Source organism: Bos indicus x Bos taurus, chromosome 10 (assembly GCF_003369695.1).
Source record: "Bos indicus x Bos taurus breed Angus x Brahman F1 hybrid chromosome 10, Bos_hybrid_MaternalHap_v2.0, whole genome shotgun sequence".
In the NCBI taxonomy this organism is placed as follows: domain Eukaryota; kingdom Metazoa; phylum Chordata; class Mammalia; order Artiodactyla; family Bovidae; genus Bos; species Bos indicus x Bos taurus.
In genome coordinates, this window is record NC_040085.1 from 39159592 (window position 1) to 39177218 (window position 17627).

At 54.6% G+C, this 17627-nt stretch overlaps 1 protein-coding gene across 1 annotated transcript in view; it reads left to right on the forward strand.

Annotated features, from left to right (window-relative positions):
• Positions 1-2787: 2787 nt before the first annotated feature.
• Positions 2788-17627, forward strand: part of OAZ2 (ornithine decarboxylase antizyme 2) — a 66323-nt gene continuing 51483 nt past the window's right edge. The window contains 1 exon segment of the mRNA XM_027553762.1: positions 2788-3041. Coding sequence (XP_027409563.1) covers positions 2949-3041 — 93 coding nt within the window. The 5' untranslated portion in view covers positions 2788-2948.

Here is a 17627-nt window from a genome sequence, read left to right on the forward strand (position 1 = left end):
GCATTATTTGCCATCTCTTCGGATTTCAGCTTCCTTGTCTATAAAAGGTAGACCTGAAGGACAAGTTGAGAAATCTTTCCTCTTTGAAAAATTCAAACTAACTTCTAGAGGATGCCAGAGTTTTGAAAATGGGCCAGCCTCCCTCTCTTGGAACAAGGAGGGCTGACCCCACATCTTAAGGGGAGGGAGGACTTGGATTGACATGGAGGGAGGGCTGGGAGGGGACGGTAAAGGAAGAAGAACATTGCTGGGCCAAAGTTGGAGAGATACCTACTGGGAAGATTTACACTAGGGAAAGGAGCAGAGGCTAGGGAAAAGGGCCAAACTGGAGACAGGCCTATGAAGGATGGTCAGAATACCTGGGGGTTCACGGGTTGGTTCTGTCTGGAGGTGCCAGAGGCTGGATGTACCTAGAAAACTCTGGGTAAAGTGAAGCTCCATCACTCTTGGCAATGCCCGATTCCTATAGGAAGCAGTTTCCCTCCTGCCTATGTGCTAAGTCCCTTTGGTTGTGTCCAACTCTGTGCAGCCCCATGGACAGTAGCCAGCCAGACTCCTCTGCCCATGAAATTTTCCAGGCAAGAATATTGGAGTGGGTCGTCATTTTCTCCTCCAGGGGATCTTTCCAACCCAGGGATCAAAGAAACTCTGTATTGGTGGGTGGATTCTTTGCCACTAGCGTTACCCAGGAAGCCTCAGTCTCCCTCATACTAGGACCTGAACAATGTGTTGGCAGTGGAGGTGGTGGGAAACCAGGGTGGATCCTCCTCGCCTTTCCACAGTAGGGAGTGGTTGCTCAACAATTATCTACTAAATGAATATCATTGGGAAAGATATTGCTTATCTATAGACCTCAATTTATAGTACTCATCTGTGAAATGGCAGGTTAGGAAAGATTATAATTTGTTGGGGAGATTAAACACTGCATACTTCCATACTCCGTCCTCCCACAGGATACTGCCGGCTGTATTTAGAAGTAGGCACATAGAGGCTCTGAAGGGCTGAGTCACTTGTCCCAGGTCTGGGATCCTAACTGGTTCATGACTGCAAAAGTAGCTTTTCCCACTCCACCGACGCGGTGTGTCGCTTCCAGCCTTAAAATACTGGTGCCACTACAAGGTTTGGCAGGGAAAGTCTGAACAGGCACCAGGCGCAAGGTGACAGATCACTCCCGGAGACGCCTGATTCTGGGCGGGGTCCCGCAGGACTTCCCTCCTCTCCTGGCAGAGCCTTTTCCAGTCTCGACCGAGCCTCTGGCCGGGATGCCCCAGAACTCGAGGTGGGGACAGGGGCGCTGAGGAGCCCAGTCCTGAAGCACCTCCGAGGGGCTCCAGCCTGCTGCACTTCAAGCGCGGCCCGATGTGGGCTCGGGTTTTCGCAAGCTGGCGTCAGGGGCCGGCAGTGGTCGGCGCGGGTTTCCAAAAGTCTGAAGGAAAACCCAACCGGGGGCCGCGCCCCTGAGACCCGCGAAGGGGGAAGTCACCGCAGCCGTGCCCAAGCCTCGGGCTCCGAAGAGGAGGGGGAAAAGATGTGTGTGCGTGTGTTTGTGTGTGACGGGTGTATATGTGTTGCTGCTAAGCTGCTGCTAAGTCACTTCAGTCGTGTCCGACTCTGTGCGACCCCACAGACGGCAGCCTAGGCTCCCCCATCCCTGGGATTCTCCAGGCGAGAACACTGGAGTGGGTTGCCATTTCCTGTTTGTGTTGGGTGGTATTTAAGCCGAGGGAGGCGAGGACCCTAAAGCTGGGGGCGGGGCGCACGAATGAAAGCTTTTCGGTCCTTCGAGGTACCGATTCCCCGCCGCCTCCAGCGGCTAATAACCGTTTGGATCCCCGAGACTCGTCTCCCAGCTCAGAGTCCTAGTCTGTGACAGCCGACGGGAGGGGCGTTTGAGATTTAAGTCCCACCCTCTGGGCTGGAAGCCTGAGGCCAGAGAGGGGAAGTGATTTCCTCAAGGTCACGCAGCAGACTGCGCCTAGCCCGGGCCGAAGCCCAGGTATCAGCCCCGCCTTGGCCATGAGCCCCAGAACCTAGCCCTCCACAAGTCCGACGCTGGGAGGGAGGAAGGAGAGGGTGGACGGAGGCTGGCTGGCTGGATGGTGGGGCTGGGGGAGAGGTGAAAGCGCGCCGGACACCCATAACCCCAGGTCAGAGTTCAAAGCGGAGACTCCTTCCTGAAGCGGACGACCCTGGAGTCCTGCCTCGGGCGCCCCCTCGCGTGGGGCCGCCGGGGTGAAGATGACGAGGGGACGAGGGAGCGCGGGGAGCTTGGCACCCAGTCCCACCTCCGGCGGGCTGGGACGGCGCGGTGCGCGCGGTCCCTTTAAGAAAGTTCGCTGAGTGAGTTCATCCAAGTTTAAAAACTCGTGGTGGAGACGGGAAAGGGGAAAGGGAGAGGGAAAGGACGAGGGAGAGAGGGGAAAAGCCCCGCCGGAGACTGGCGCGCCGCAGCCGGGGCCGGGGCGAGCCCGCAGCGCGCGGCGGGGATTGGCTGCGCGTTCCCTCGGAGACCGCGGCGAGGGCGGGGGAGGGGGCTGGCCGGGCCCCAGCTGAGGCCGGTTCCGGCCCCCGGCCCCCGCCCCCCGCCGCCTCCCGGCGCCCGCCCCCTCCCCCGGCGCCCGCCCCCCGCCCCGCCGCCGCCGCCGCGGCCGCCGCGGGCGCACTCGCCGGTCGCATTGAAAAGGCGGAGGCGGCGGCCGCTCCGGCTCCGCTCCGGTTCCCGGTGTCTCCCCACGCCGCACCCCCTCCCCGCCTCCCGCACCCGCCAAACTTGATGTGACCCCCCAACCCGACGCGGCGGCTGCCCCTCTCACCGCCACCCCGCCCCGCACCCCCGGAGCGCACTGCTCACCGCGCCCCTCCCCACCTCCTCGCCGGGGCCGGGCGCCGCGCTAGCCCTCAGCGCTCCCTTCCCCTCGCCACCCCCGCCCCACCCCACCCCCCGCACCATGAGCAACCTGAAGCCGGACGGCGAGCACAGCACCGGCGCGGGCACCGGCACCGGCACGGGCACGGGCTCCGGCGGTACCCTGGAGGAGGAGGTGGGTCTGCGCCCCCGCGACCGGTCCGGTGAAGTGCACGCGGAGGGGGGCGGGGGACGGGGCGCGCGCGGCCCCCCGCGCGGTCTGGCAGTGGCTCCCGGCGCCTTCCCGCCGCTGCCCTTCGGCCGGGGAGGAGCAGCCCGTGTCCGGCGGGCGGGGGCGTGCGGCCTGGACTACCCCGCCGGGCGGGCATTGTCTCCCCGCCCTCCCGGGCTAGGGGCGGGTAGCGAGCCGGCCGCCGTCCGAGCGTCCAGCGGTGGGCGAGCTGCGCCGCGTCCGACCCGCCCCGGCTGCCCGCGCGTCCCTCGTTCTCCGCGCTCCGCCCGGCTCGCTGTCCTCTTCCGAGGCGCTCCTCCCGCATGGCCGGGACTCCCGCCTCGCCTGAGAGAAACTGAGCGGGATTAGCACGGCGGGCGGGCGGCACCCTCACTCCCTTGCACTTTCCACCCTGACCCCTACTCGTGACCTTGGAGGCCGGGGCCGGCTGCGCGGCACCTTGGTTCACTAGAGTTGTACTCATGGCGGGATAGACGGGCTTTCTTCACGGCCCCAGAGCCTAAGCTTTGGCAAAGATGTCAACTGACTGATTTGAGAAGGAGATGCCTAAAGACTCTCAGTCTCTGGTTCTCCTCTGTCGGATTTTGCCCTGGCAGCCAAGCCAGGACACCAAAGCTGGCCCCGGTGGGATTCTACAAGGAATGTTCACCGGCCATGTGCTAGGAGGAGGGTGTCTGAAGGCTTCGTGGAATCACCAGCAGCTGGGTGGTTAATTGGATGTGGCAAAACCGGGAGGCTGTGTGTATTCGGGGTGGAGGGGTGGGTGTGTGGATATAGCCTTAAGGCTATCATTGAATGGAGACCAGAAGCTTGGCCGGCGGAGACAAAACTGTTGTGGAAAGGAGGCAGGCTTCGCTGCTCTCTCTCTCTCTGGAGGGGCCTCTGCTGTGTCACTCTAGGGCCAGGAGACCCTTCCTGCCATGTCCGGCATGCTCTTGCCCAGGAAACCAAGGGCCAGTTATCCACCCTGAGCTCCCTTCCCTTTGGTCTGGGGGAGAAACCGCAGAGCTTCTGGTGGGGGTTGGCGATGCCGCCTGCCTCCCATCCAGTGGTGCCGGCCTCCGTGCTATAGGTTTGGTGCAGAATGGCGGCACTGGCTGGGCTGGGCTCCTTACTGTGGGAGGGGTGGAGGGAGGGTCACACTCTTAGCAATTCAGAGGCCTGGTGCCAGCCCCAGTCCACCAATAGCATGACATCTTGAGAATCTAGGTCTAGATCCCGCTTTCTGTAGGGAAGGAAAGGCGGAATATATAACCCCTCACTACACCAGAGGGTCTGACATCTGTCCCCGAGTGTGGTGTGGGCTGGGGTTCTTTTGGCTCCTGAAGGCCTTGTCTGTCTTGGACTTTAATGATGACAGGCTCTTGGCTTTGAGGATCCCATCCTGACCTTATCTGGTTGTTTACTGTCTCTCCTGAGAGTTGGGAGAGGGTGACAGGGTTGCTGTGTGCGTGTGGGGTCTCTACTGAAATTGTCCATCTCCTGTGAAGCTGGACATGGACCCAGAACCACTTCTGCTGGAGGGTTGACTTCAGCAAGGATTTTACCCTGCCTGAGACCCTCAGACTCCCTTCTTTGAAATGGGAAGGGTGAACCATGTGGCCAGTCTAAAATCTTGGAGAAATCATTTGAGGTACTTACTGGTCACTTTTTTTCTAAGTAGCTTTTCTGAGAGAGAGGGCAGAACCATCAAGAAGTGGAATTTCTCTCTTTGTGGACAGAGGTGGGCTACAGCCCTGTAGTGCTTCAGGGAATCAGTGCAGTGGTGCTGGGGAGGGGAGGGAGCATGGGCTCTTGTTACTACAGAGATCTAAAACCAAGGTCCGCAGTGGTCTCTTGGAGCCCCACATCTGCTGTGGTCACGTAAGCACGAAAGTCGGCCCCTTTTCTCCGGCCAAAAACTGTTCAGCCAGGGTTCCATCTTATATCGGTGGTTTGAGCAGGAACTGGACCTATTCTCTTCAGCTTAGATGCCCCCTAGGTAGGCAGTTCTGCAACCCCCAAGAGCCACCATTGGAGAAATCCACCTTAGCAGAGGTGGTTCCTCTCACGGCTGACCTAGGCTGGCTCTTCCCAGTTGGCTATTGGATATTAGCTAAAGTAAACCTAGGAAAGCAAGGAAGATGTGGCTGAGCGGGTGGTTGTTAGACCTGGAAGAATGGTAGAGGCCGTCCAAGAAGAGGGAATAGTGCATATAAAAGGGGGTGGACTGTGGAACCACGTGACTCACTTGGGTGACCACGGGGAATTTGTCATGTTGAAGTGATGCTGGGGGCCACATTATGAACAGCCTGATACCATGCAGGCCTGGGAGGAAATTGGCATTTTTCTGTCACTTGGGAAGGAGATGGGTTAGAAAATCAAGTGTCCCTTTCAGTCTAGAGGCTATACTCTCCCCCGGGTGTGTCTTGGCTGGTGCCTGAGCTCCAGGAGGTGAGAACACAGCTCAGGTTGGGCTTGCCTCTGATGCTGCCCAGACCCAGACCCAAGCATTGTCTTGGCTTAGTGATTCTTGAGGGATGGCTGGATAGTTACAGTGTTTCTGGGGAAAGATATATTTGGTTTGAAAGTATATTCTATTTTGAAAACAGAGACTTCACTTTGATAATACAAGGTAGTATTAAGTTATAGTAATTACTCGCTGAGAACCCCCTATGAGGAGGGGGGTATTTGGAATCTTGGGGTGGGGTGATGTTCAAGTTTCTAAAAGTTAGTTTTAAGCCAGCTTAACGGTAAGTTATAGAAAGGCAGGGTTAATGGTGGCTAAGGGAGCTGCATCTTGACCTAAGGGTCTTGGCCCCTCTGTGTTCTCCATCCCCGTTGGGTCAAAATTGCTTCCTGCAGGTCTGGTACCCCAGGGTCCATCGTGTGTCCTCTAGGGGTCTCTGAAGAACCAGCTTGGTCCCTAGCCTCTGGCAGGATGGGTCAAGGTTAGCTCTCAAATGAGCAAAGGAATTTTAGGGTCCAGTGTGTGATTTGGGCACTGCCCCCTTTCTTTTCTCTGCCATCAAAAATATTTGCCAGGATCTGGGACATCTTGGTGCTCTGTCTGAAGACTTTCTAAGGGATAAGGGGAGGGAAGCATCTATGCTTCTGGGCTTTTACCTGAAAACAGGACCCAAGCAGGTCAATCCAGACAGGTTCTGGTGGATCAGACTCCCCTCTGCCCTGGGGATTGCTGGGATATGTCTCCTCTGTTCAGATAACCTAATGGAGAGACTGAACTATTTGCAGTACTGAACCCATATCTAGTCTTTATAACAGGTGTTGTTTTGAGCATTTGACCATTTTAACTCATTTCACTCTCCTAACAGCACTGTGACGTACTTATTTTATTACCATATTATAAATGAGGAAGCTGAGACACAGGTTAAATAGCTTTCATGTAGCTCGTAAATGGTTAAGTTGGGATTTGAACCCAGAGTTTGCTCTTAACACACTCTGCTGGCTCTTCTGTTTTATGTTGGGGGTTTGGATGAGGCTTGAAGGTCTGAGAGGATCTGCATCTCAGGCTCTTCAGGGCTGAGCTTTAGGTGGTGACAGGGTCCCAAATAGAAGCCCAGGGCTGGCTCCAGACTAGTTCTCTTTGAGTTGGTTGCATCCTGACAGTGGGTGGTGGGAGCTGTCAGCCCCTGCGGGAGGAGCAGTTTATCACAGATGATGTTTAGAATTGTTATTGTGTGGTGATAAAAACCAGATCAGGTGAATGCTCTACGGACGGTACATCCCCCTTGTAGCCTGTGCTGGGCCTGACCGCCTTCACCTCCCAACCCTTTGATTCCCTGTTGCTTTGGGCATCTTAACTTAAAAAAAAAAAAAAAAAAAGGTACTTCAGGTAACTCTAAAGTGACTGCCTTTCATTTGGGAGGCCTTTCTCTTGGGTCTCCGTAAGTGGCCAGCCGCAGTAAGAACTAGCTTCTAAGTGTCATTCGATGTTTGGACATTCCGATTTCTCATCTCCATTTCTGGGGTGGAGCAGGGCAGAGGAGGCTGGCCAGCACTGTAAGTGGAGTCATGACAGGAACCGCGGGATGTGCTGTTCTGCTCTCTTGCTCGCCACCCGTTTGTTGCCACCCGTTTATTGTCGTTCAGTCACTAAGCTGTGTCCAACTTGCGACCCCATGGACTGCAGCACTCCAGGCTCCCCTGTCCTTTACTATCTCCCGGAGTTTGCTCAAACTCACATTCATTGAGTTGGTGATGCCATCCAGCCGTCTCATCCTCTGTCGTCTCCTTCTCCTCCTGCCCTCAATCTTTCCCGACATCAGGGTTTTTTTCTGGTGAGTTGGCTCTTTGCATCAGGTGGTCAAAGTATTGGCATTTCAGCTTCAGCATCAGTCCTTCCAATGAATATTCAGGGTTAATCTCCTTTAGGATTGACTGGTTTGATCTCCTTGCCGTCCAAGGGACTCTCAGGAGTCTTCTCTAGCGCCACAGTTTGAAAATATCAATTCATCAGCACTCAGCTTGCTTTATTTCCACCCATTTATCACACTGGTTCTCCAGAGAGTCCTAGAGGTAGAGGAGAGGAGTCCTCCCACCTGCCCTGAGGGCTGAGCTCCTGGCCTGAGGCCACCCATCTCCGAGAGCTCAACTAGAGTGGTGGGTTCTGGCTGCACCTGGTGGCCCCCAGCATCTGCTCAGCCATTGATTTGGGGCAGCAGCAACATTTGGTAAGTTGTCAGTTTCTCTGCCATCCCCTAACCATGGCTACCTCAGAGGGGACCTCACGCCCCAGGCACAGTGTGAGGAACTGGGGCAGAGTCCATCTGCTATACTTCAGAAACCACGCTGCTGTGAGGTGGGAACTGCAGACAGCCCACAGAGCTTCCTATGCCAAACCCTGTCTACTGCCTGCCCAAGGACCAGCATGACCTCCCCGGTTTCAGCTTCTTTCCCTATTCCATCCTTGGATGGAAAGAATAAGGTTACCTGTGAGGTGTATCAAGGCTAGACAGGTGGCAGGATCGCTGAGTCCTCCATTCCTGAAGAGTCTGCTGGTGGATCCATCCAAGTTGGGTGTCTCCAGAGTATAGCAGGGGCTGGGTGTAGTCGGAGGGTCTGCCTTGGCCCATCTGTCATTTACAGCCATTTAGAGCCGACTGAGGACAGGCCGTTGACTGTGAAGTCATCATGGCTGCCTGTATAGTTCTGATCAAGCCTGGCACCCTCAAGGAGAAAGGGCAGGGCCTGACCTGAACCATGCCACGCCATGAGTGTCCTGGAGTCTCTACCTCCTCTTTGTGGTTAGCCACCCTCCCTCTTCCCAAGTGAGTGATTTGTTTGTTTGAGTTTGGGGTTTTAATTGGGAAAGATCTGGAGAAGTTTTTGGAATAGGACCTGAAACCAGTTTGGGGAAATTTTGTTGCTATCACAGCTGTGAAGAACTTCCACCCAGACTGGTCCCTGTTCTCATGTGTAGCTGTAGCTATATATGGGCACAACTTAGGATGGAGGAGTCCTACTATGTTGGAGACAGGGCAGCATTCTATTCCAAACTAGAATACAGGTTCTAGAAGCGTTTCTATCCCTGAACAGAGACCCTCACCCGACAGGAGCATCCCTTTAGGAAATTCATCGGACTTCATCTGCCTCAGTCAGGTGGTGTACAGATGTGAAGGGCTCAGCGCTCTAGGTTCGTGGTGCCATGTTCAGTGGATTAACGTTACATGGTTTAAGGGTTGGAGGTACTGATTTTGGAGCTAGGGGAACGGCATGGGATTCCCCTAGGACAACTCCTTGAATCTGTGGGGTGGTGTGTAGCGGTGGTGATACCTGCAACCTTTGCCAGCTACGGGGTCAGGCAGTAGACGGGTATTGGCTGACCACACAGCAGGAGGAGGGACAGGGTGGGTGGATGGCACAGAGGGGAAGGGAGCCATGCCTGGAAGCTTGGTGCTGGAGGCCCTGTGAGCCTGTCTTTCTGAGTTGCCTCTGAAAGCATGGTCCTCTGGCTTGTCTGGAACCAGATGGAAAGCAGGCCCGGCCCCTCCCTCCAGCCAGCCTGGGAGCACGGAGTCTGCATATAGCGCAGTTCATGCTACTTGGTTGGGTTCCCTAATGAGGTGTAGAACAGGGCTCGCAGCAGCTGTGACCAGGTGTGTTCCCACGATGCGGGGCCTTCTGTTCTTGGGGCTAGAAATAGCTTGGACTATAAGGTCCAAAGCTTTATTTGGTCCATCTTAGTTCCTCCCTCCTTAACTTCCCAGGCAACTTGGACTTTACCCCCAGCTCGGCCAATGGCTGGCCAGGCACCTAATTCCTGAGCTGGTTTCCTCATCTGTAAAATGGGCCTGTATCACTCTGCCTGTTACATCAGAGGCCTTTCAGGCTCACACTCCCATGGTAGGTGTGAAAGAAGTGGAAATTACAAAGTGCTGCCCAAAGTAGGGCCCTGATTCATGTGATTTGGGGCCAGAATTGTCAGAGGAAGGCACGGCACTATGGAACAGCTCCCAAGCCTGGACTTCTCCCCACCAGGTCGGACTGTGGTGACTTTGGAGGTGTCCCAGGTGGGGCCTGCTGGAGGGAAGCCGGGCAATGTCCTAGCTGGGAGCTGAGCAGCCCAGAGCTCCTTGGAGGACACAGGAGGCCCTGGGGTTCTGGGAGCGTGTGTGTTTGTATCTGTTTGCTCTGCTGTCTGGCTGTATCTGCTTGCTCTTTTCCCCGTGTCCTTGTTCAGCCCTTATAAGTCCTGGGTCTGCGGGCCATGTCACCACATTCCATCCACCTCTCGTCAAGTGGCCCCACTGAGAGGGACTTATTTCCCCTGGGAGGGGTAAGAGTAACCTACCAGTGCCAAGGCTAAGCACAGGACCCAGGCAGAACCAAGCCCCACCCCACCCCCCTACACATGTATACAGAAGAAAAGGCCCAGGCCCCTGAAATCCATGCAGGGGTGCGGTGCCTGCTCTGAGGTTTACATCTGGCAGCTGCAATATTGCCCCAGCAGAGAGACCCCTCTGAAACCCCCAGGGCCTGGCTTCCAGCATCCTGCTTTCTCACCCTCTCAACCTCTGTCCCCTTCTTTCCCGCTTTCCTTGCCATCTTGTGGGCAAAAAGGAAGGCGTAGGAGCCCTGAGCCCATGGAGGACAGTGCCTGAGCATCACTCAGAGACTCCATCACATTCTCCCCCTTGCCTGGTTTCTTAGAAGGTCAGAGCGTGAAGGGCCCTGCATCTAGCCTACCCTTCCTCTCTAATGCTGAGGCAGTGGTGAAGGCCTTGAAGCCACTTGCCTGGCCGCAGGGCTGGGACTTCAATCAGGCTCTTTGATAGTTGGCTTGAGGCACTTTTTCTTTTGTTTCGGTGTCAGCTCTGTTGGCCGAGCAGGAAGCTGAGCCTGAGTCCTGTGTCTTGGTTCTCAATGGTTCTTTTCCCCTTGGAGAAGGCAGAGCTGACCTGGGCGTGATGATGGGCAGGGACGTTTGCAGCAGGAAAACTGCAAGCTTTATGTAATGCGGTCTGAAGCTCATAAACTCCTGTGATCTGTCTGGCCTGGGTGGTAGTGAGACGCCGGAATGAGGTGTCCTGGGCTTCTGTTTGGACTCGGGTCTTCTGAGGCTGTGAGGGGCCCTGCTCTACTCCTAGCCCCTTCCCGCTGTACATGGCTGCTCCCGCTCAGCTGCCGAGAGCTGGCAGTCTGTCAGTCTTCCCTTCGACTTCCCTATATAATTCATTGTTCAAGACTAACCATGGGTTCTCCAGTGGAACCCCTGTGCTCCCGCAGTCATCCCTCTGCCCTCTTAGCTCAGATGCTGAAGGTCACTTGTTCCGGACACCTAAGGCTGACCCCACTGGGGTCTGAGTGGGTTGGTGGTGTGAGATCAAGGTCTGCCAAAGAGCCTTGACTTGTGAGCTGGGCACCCGGGGACACTGGGGTACTTCTGACGCGCTCAGTAACTTGGAGCAACTCCCTGAACCTCAGCTAAAAATAAGGTTTCTTCCAGCTCAGATATTCTGCATTTGGGTTGCTGGAGAGGGCTGGGAGTTGGGGAAGGATGTGGGAGGGGCTTTCGAGAGGCTTGTTTTTCCCCTGTTTGGATTTCCCTCCTCCCCCACCCACTTCTGTAAGTGGTGTTTTCCATCCAGATGACACCAGGAGGGCTCCCTGTGCTAAGCAGCAAGCAGGCAGGGTTCAAAGCTAGCAAGATGTTTTGATGGAGTGGACAGTTGAAACAGTTTCTTTTCCGGACTGGATTCTAACTATCAGAGTTGCTAAAGGATTGCTACAAGGAATCAGTTTTCAAAGAACATCTTTTATCTCTTTGGTGTGATGTTTCTATTGCCCAGAGTCAAGTTTCCTAGCCTTGTGAGGCAGAGATTTGCCTAGAAGGCACCAGTTCATGAGGTCTCTTCCATTGAGTAGCGTTCCTGGTGGACCACTGGGATTTATTTGGGGGTGGGGGAAGGATGGGGGTGGCCCTGGTATTTTCTACCTCAGCATCCTTTGTGGACGAAGATCTGGACCCCAAACAGGGGGTCCCCGGAGCCCAGGGTGCTGTCTTGGACAGTATAAGGCTGGGGTTTAGAAGGAGGCTGTGTTGTCTTTTGGAGTTGAAGGATAAGGGGGTTTTATATCCAAGGATGAACGACTGTTTTGACAGCAATGTTTATCCCTTTCATCTCTTGTAAAAGCTGGTGGGGACTTCCCTGGTGGTCCAGTGGTTAAGAATCTGCCTTCCAAAGCAGGGGATGTGAGTTTGATCCCTGGTCAGGGAACTAAAATCCCACAAGCTGTGGGGCAACTAAGCCTGCAGACTGAAACTAGAGAGGAACCCACATGCTACAGCTGAGACCCAACGAAAGAAACTGGTGCATACAGAGCCCATCCTCTAAGCCACAGCATCCCGCTGCTGTCCTTATCTGGGAAGTTGAGTGTTTATGCTGCGAGTGAAGGTGGAGCAGCCAGGCCCCAGCCTGGGCTGACTGAGTGTGGGCTCCCCACCACTAGGGAGGAAGTACTTTGGGGAGTAGCCTTGCGGACCCCACACCCCCATCCTATCCCACATGGGGGCTTTCCTCTGGTTTTCCTCCTGCAAGGCCCCCGCATGTGGTCTGGGCCCTGTATGTGCCTCAAAATAAGTCTGATATGGCTCCCTGGTAGTCCAGGGGATAAGAATCCACCTGCCAAGGCAGGGGACGCAGGTTCGATCCCTGGTCCAGGAAGATTACATATGCCACAGAGCACCTGAGTCATGTACCACAACCACTGAAGCCGTGCACCCTGGAGCTGGTGTTCCACAACAGAAGCCACCGCAGGGGAAGCCTGTGCACCGCGACTAGAGAGTAGACACCACTTGCTGCGACTAGAAAAAGCCCACGCATGGTAACAAAGACCCAGCACAGTCTAAACAAAGAAAAAAAAGGCCGAGGGGGAATTTCCTGGTGGTCAGGTGGTTAAGAATCCACCTTGGAATATAGAGGACCTGGGTTCAATCCCTGGCTGGGGGACTAATATCCCACAGGCTTCAGAGGATCTAAGCCTGCATGTCACAGCTATTGAGCCTGGGCACTCTGGAGGCCACCCACCACAACTGGAGAGTCTGTGCCCCCCACAAAAAAAATCCTGCATGAGGAAATGAAGATTCTGCACGCCGCCAACTAAGACCCAGTGCAGCCAAGATAATGATAAATTTTTTTAAAAAAAAAAGTAAGGCTGAGGGTGGAGGCCACCACTTCCTGTGCCTTCCTCCACCCCTCCCCAGAGCATGGGAGGAGGGAGGAGCAGGCCAGAGGTCGTTGGGAGCTCTATTCACCCGAGGTCTGGCTCTAGCTGGAGGAAAAGGGCTCAGGACCACTGTGAAGACCGAGCCGACCCCAGGAAGTCTGCCCACCAGCAATAGCCTGTGGGCTGGACTCCCTGGCTCCTGGCAGCCTGAGGGCAAGATAGGCAGTAGGGCTCGCTTGAGTGAGCAGCCTCGGGAGCCCCTGTGCCATGCTGGCTGGGGACACCATTGTGCCGAAGGGCAGCCTGTTGCTTTAGACAGGCCTGGTGCTGGCTGGGGCCTCCAGTGAGTCTGCTGCTGACCATCATGAAGGCTGTACACTGTGTCTGTGATGGGCCTGTGTGGGGACACCTCTCTGGCCAAATTCCTTGTCTGGGTTGAATTTGATGCTTCCAGCAGGTTCCTCAACATGTGTCTTCTTTCATTGGCCTCTAAAGATTCCTCATCTTTTCTTTTTTTGGCTGAGCCATGAAGGTTGTGGGATCTTTAGTTCCCTTACCAGAGTTCTAATCCTGGCCCACAGCAGTAAAGGCACCAAGTTGTAACCACTAGGTTACCAGGGGATTGCAAAGGATTTCCTATCTTTTCTCTACCCCTTCCCAGTCACTACCTTCTCCACCCTGTTCCAAACTTGCCTTCTAACTGTGCCAAGGATGAGGCTATGGTCCAGCATGATCTGCTGGTACTTGCCATGAAAGTGACCATTTCAGCAGGACCATGGTTGCTTTCCACATTTTGTGGCAAGAGAGGTATTGTCTTGGCTTGTGTGAATGCTTTTGGAGAGAGTGAGTGTATGGAAGGAGAAGGGCCCAGGTAAACAAGGCTGGTGCCTTCCAGCAGCCTGGGATTGTGTGAGCAACCCCTTATACTTCCTCCAATGACCCTAAAACATTTTTGTGTTGAAAGTGTTGGTCACTCAGTCGTGTCAGACTCTTTGTGACCCCATGGACTGTAGCCCACCAGACTGCTCTGTTCATGGGATTCTCCAGGCAGGAATACTGGAGTGGGTTGCCTCGCTCTCCTCCAGGGGATCTTCCCAATTGAACCCAGGCCTCCCACATTGCAGGCGGATTCTTGTACCATCTGAGCCACCTGGAAAGCCTTGTGGAATAGGCCATGGGTTCTTTGGTTGATCTTTCCATCTTGTATCAATGGCAGTTGGTCCCTGACTCCTTGTCTGTGCTTGACTCTTTGCTGATTGTTGTGTCCTATTATTGTGAGGCTGGTGCCAGTGATTGGCATGGAGCAGTGGTCACCAGTGCTGGCCTGAGACGCAGGACTGTTGACCAGACCTTACAGAAGTAACCGCACGTGTCTGTCCCTGCGAAACCTAAGGATCCTGACTGTGCCATTAGATTGCCTTGTCAGCTTCCTGTTCTGAGCCTCAGTTTCATCATCTATAAAATGAGGTTGAACTAGCTGATCTCCACAGTGCCTCCCACCTTGGACATGAGCTCCCTGGGAAAGAGGAGCACTAAAGAATCCGGCAACTGCCTAAGGTCGTCTCCTGTACATTCCTAGCCCCAGTCTGATCTGGGCCTGATCCAGCCTCACTGTTGTTGAGTTGCTAAGTCATTTCCTTCTCTTTTGCAACCCTATGGACTGTAGCTTGCCAGGCTCCTCTGTCCATGGGATTCTCCAGGCAAGAATATTGGAGTGGGTTGCCATTTCCTTCTCCAGGGGATCTTCCGGACCTAGGCATCGTACCCACGTCTCCGGCATTGGTAGGCGGATTCTTTATCACTGAGCCACCAGGGAAGCCCCCCAGCCTCCTTAGGCTTATGACTAAGCCTGCAGTACCTGATAGGTGAGGTTTTTGTGCAGGTAAAGCTGAGATTACAGGAGCCCTAAGTGAACATGGATGTTGTTCAGCCTCTCCTGTATGCTGGGCATAGAGTAAAGTGTGCTCGTCATCATGGAAGGTAGATGATATCTGTGTTGCACAGATAAGGAAACAGATTCAGAGAGATGGAGCAGGTTCACCAAGCCAAGCATAAAGCTGGGATGCAAACCCTGGTCTCACTAACTAAAGCCTTTCCCATTTACGGCAGCACTCTACTATGCTCGGCCACATTTGTCTGTGGCTCTGAGTCCCTTCTTTGGAGGGACCGAGGGGTGTAGAGATGGGGGAGGTCTCCGGTGTTGAGCCTGGCTCTAGACATCTTGGAAGATAGGAAAGTTTTGAGACTTGTCTCCTGCCTATGGGTTTTGGAGTCCAGGTGAGTGCAGACTGGTAGGACCAGTAAAAGACCCAAGGGGTCTTTAAGGGCCTTCGTAAGACTTGAAGGAAAATGGAGTGAGGAAATAGAGGGACCTGAAGGGGGGATGCCGTTTAGTTAAGGAATGAGGAAGGGGTGGGCTGTGGGGCAGCATGAGCAGCTGCCGAGCAACCGGTCTATGTGGGTCTTTGTTGGGACCTGGGGTCAGTGGGCTGGGGCAGGACCTGATGCAGTTGAAGCAGCACAGCGGGTCGGTGGGCTCTGGAAACTCTGTTGTCTCGACATGTGACTGGCCAGCCTGCTAAGCTCATGCTTCTTGTCACTGAAACTTTGCTGTCATCCTAAACAGGCACCCAGGGAAGGGCCTGGCTACTGAAAGGATGCATGGCAGCACCTGACCCATCTTTGGGGCTAATGAGGCTGCCCAGCCATGGCTCCCTCTTCCCCACAGCCGGATGAAAGGCACGGATGGCTGAATCGGGGTTTCCTGGCTCTTACCCAGCTCTGCTCCAAGCTTTCATGAGCCCTTTCTGGGGCCCCAGTTTCCATGTCTGCAAAAGGGGACAGACAGAGGGCACGTTATTTGCTGGGGTGTCCAGGGTCAAGTAAGAACCAAGGAGAGCATTCAGGTTAGCCTCCCAGCGAAGGGTCTGTGAACTGGCAGATGGGGGCCCAACACATAACCCATAGCGGCTTCGACCTGGGCTTGCTTCCTAAGGGATGATGGCCCAGGACAGGATGGGACCTGTATTGTAGCCTCTAGAACCTGAAAGATGAGAAGCAGAAGAAAAGAGTCGTGTAGCCCAGAGAAGGATGGAAACCAGGGTCTGAGCTGGGAATGAGGGAAAGATCCCCCGTACTCACTCCCGTCTGCTTCCTCAAGCAGGAAACTTTGTGCTGAGAACTTTCTATTTTAGGGGGCCTCTGGGGAAATCTGGCCAGAAAGGAGCCATTGGAAGAAGGATTTAAAATTAGCCGGGGTGAGATGGGTGGCCCCTGGGGAGAACTGAGGCAGAGGTTTCTGCTGTGAGGCAGCTCTGGTTCTGTGTCTTTGACCCAAAGTACGTTCCATCATCCTGAGACGAGGGAACAGGGCCCTGATGGGTGTAGGCTGGGCTTTCCAGCGTGGCACCCCAAAGCGTGCATCGTCTCTACCAGCCTGGGTGAGCAGTTGGGAGGGAGACCTGGGTTTTGAGTCCTTCTGCCATTAAAAAAACAAGCTGCATGACCTGAGAGAGACACTTCTGTTTGGAGGTTTACATGTGAATGAGAGGCCTTTCATCACAGGGCAGAGGGGTGTCGGGACAGCTGCCCTCTGGAGTCCAGGAGCTCGATCGGACCCTCCTGGAGCCTGGGCTGTCTGGTCTCTCCCAGATGTTTCTGGAACAGGGCGGTGCTCAGGAGCTGTGTGTGCAGGGACACAGCGGCCAAGGGCTGTGAGACATAGGGAAGCCTCACCCCCGACCCAGGAGCAGAAGTGTGTCGGGCGAGGGAAGGCATCAGTGAAGGGGACGGGGTGTCCTAACTGGCAGGGGATTCTGCTCAGTTTGCTTCTTGGCGGAAACTCATGTGAGAGAAGAAGCTGTCCTTCACCTGTTCCATGAGCCGGTCCTGTGGGGGTGGGGCCACTGGTTCCGAGCAGTGGTGGGGCGGTTTCCTTTTCCATTCCTGTCTCTGTTGTTGACATGTGTGTCATTGGAGAGAGAGAATGTGTGTGTTGGGTGTAACTTTGCCTGACTGCTCTGGGCTCCTGGTTTACGCCATTGTCTCCAGAAAGGCTATTGCCTGGGTTCATCTCGCAGGCCATCATCAGAGCATGGAAGTTCTTTGGTGCCTCTGGAGGGGGATGTGGTACACTAAAGGCTTTCAGGAATAAACCACGTGACGGGTAGGTTGAGGCATGTGAAAGTGTTAGTCGTTCAGCTGTGTCTTACTTACTCTTTGCAACCCCATGGACTGTAGCCCGACTGGCTTCTCTGTCCATGGGATTTCCCAGGCAAGAATACTGGAGTGGGTTGCCATTTCCTTCTCTAGAGGATCTTCCTGACCCAGGGATCAAACTCGGGTCTCCTGCATTGCAGGCGGATTCTTTACCATCTGAGCCATCAGGCATGTGAACTTGTTCTTAGTTGTCAGTGATGAGTTGAAGACTTACTTTTGGCTTAGTGGTATGAGATGCGACTTGCAACAGGAGTTGAGGGAATTCCCTGGCAGTCCAACGGTTAGAACTCTGAGATTTCACTACTGAGGGCAAGGGTTCGATCCCTGCTCAGGGAACTAAGGTCCTGAAAGCTATGCAGCCAAAAACAAAACAGGAGTCAAGTGTATTGGGAAGCTCTGCTCTTTCAGATTTTCCATTACTCAGGAAAGCACAGTTTCAAGATGTTTTTAATGGATCTACACTCTGGAAGATCTCCCTCCCTTGTAATAATAATTGGCTGATCTGGTCTTGCTGGCTGCATTTAACCAGCAGAGGTGAATTAAGAAAGTTTTCCCACCAGTCCTCTTCTGGACTTCACCCACCATTCAGGAGGTGAGGTTTGCCGAACCTGAGTCACGAGATGGGCACCTGGTGTCGAGACC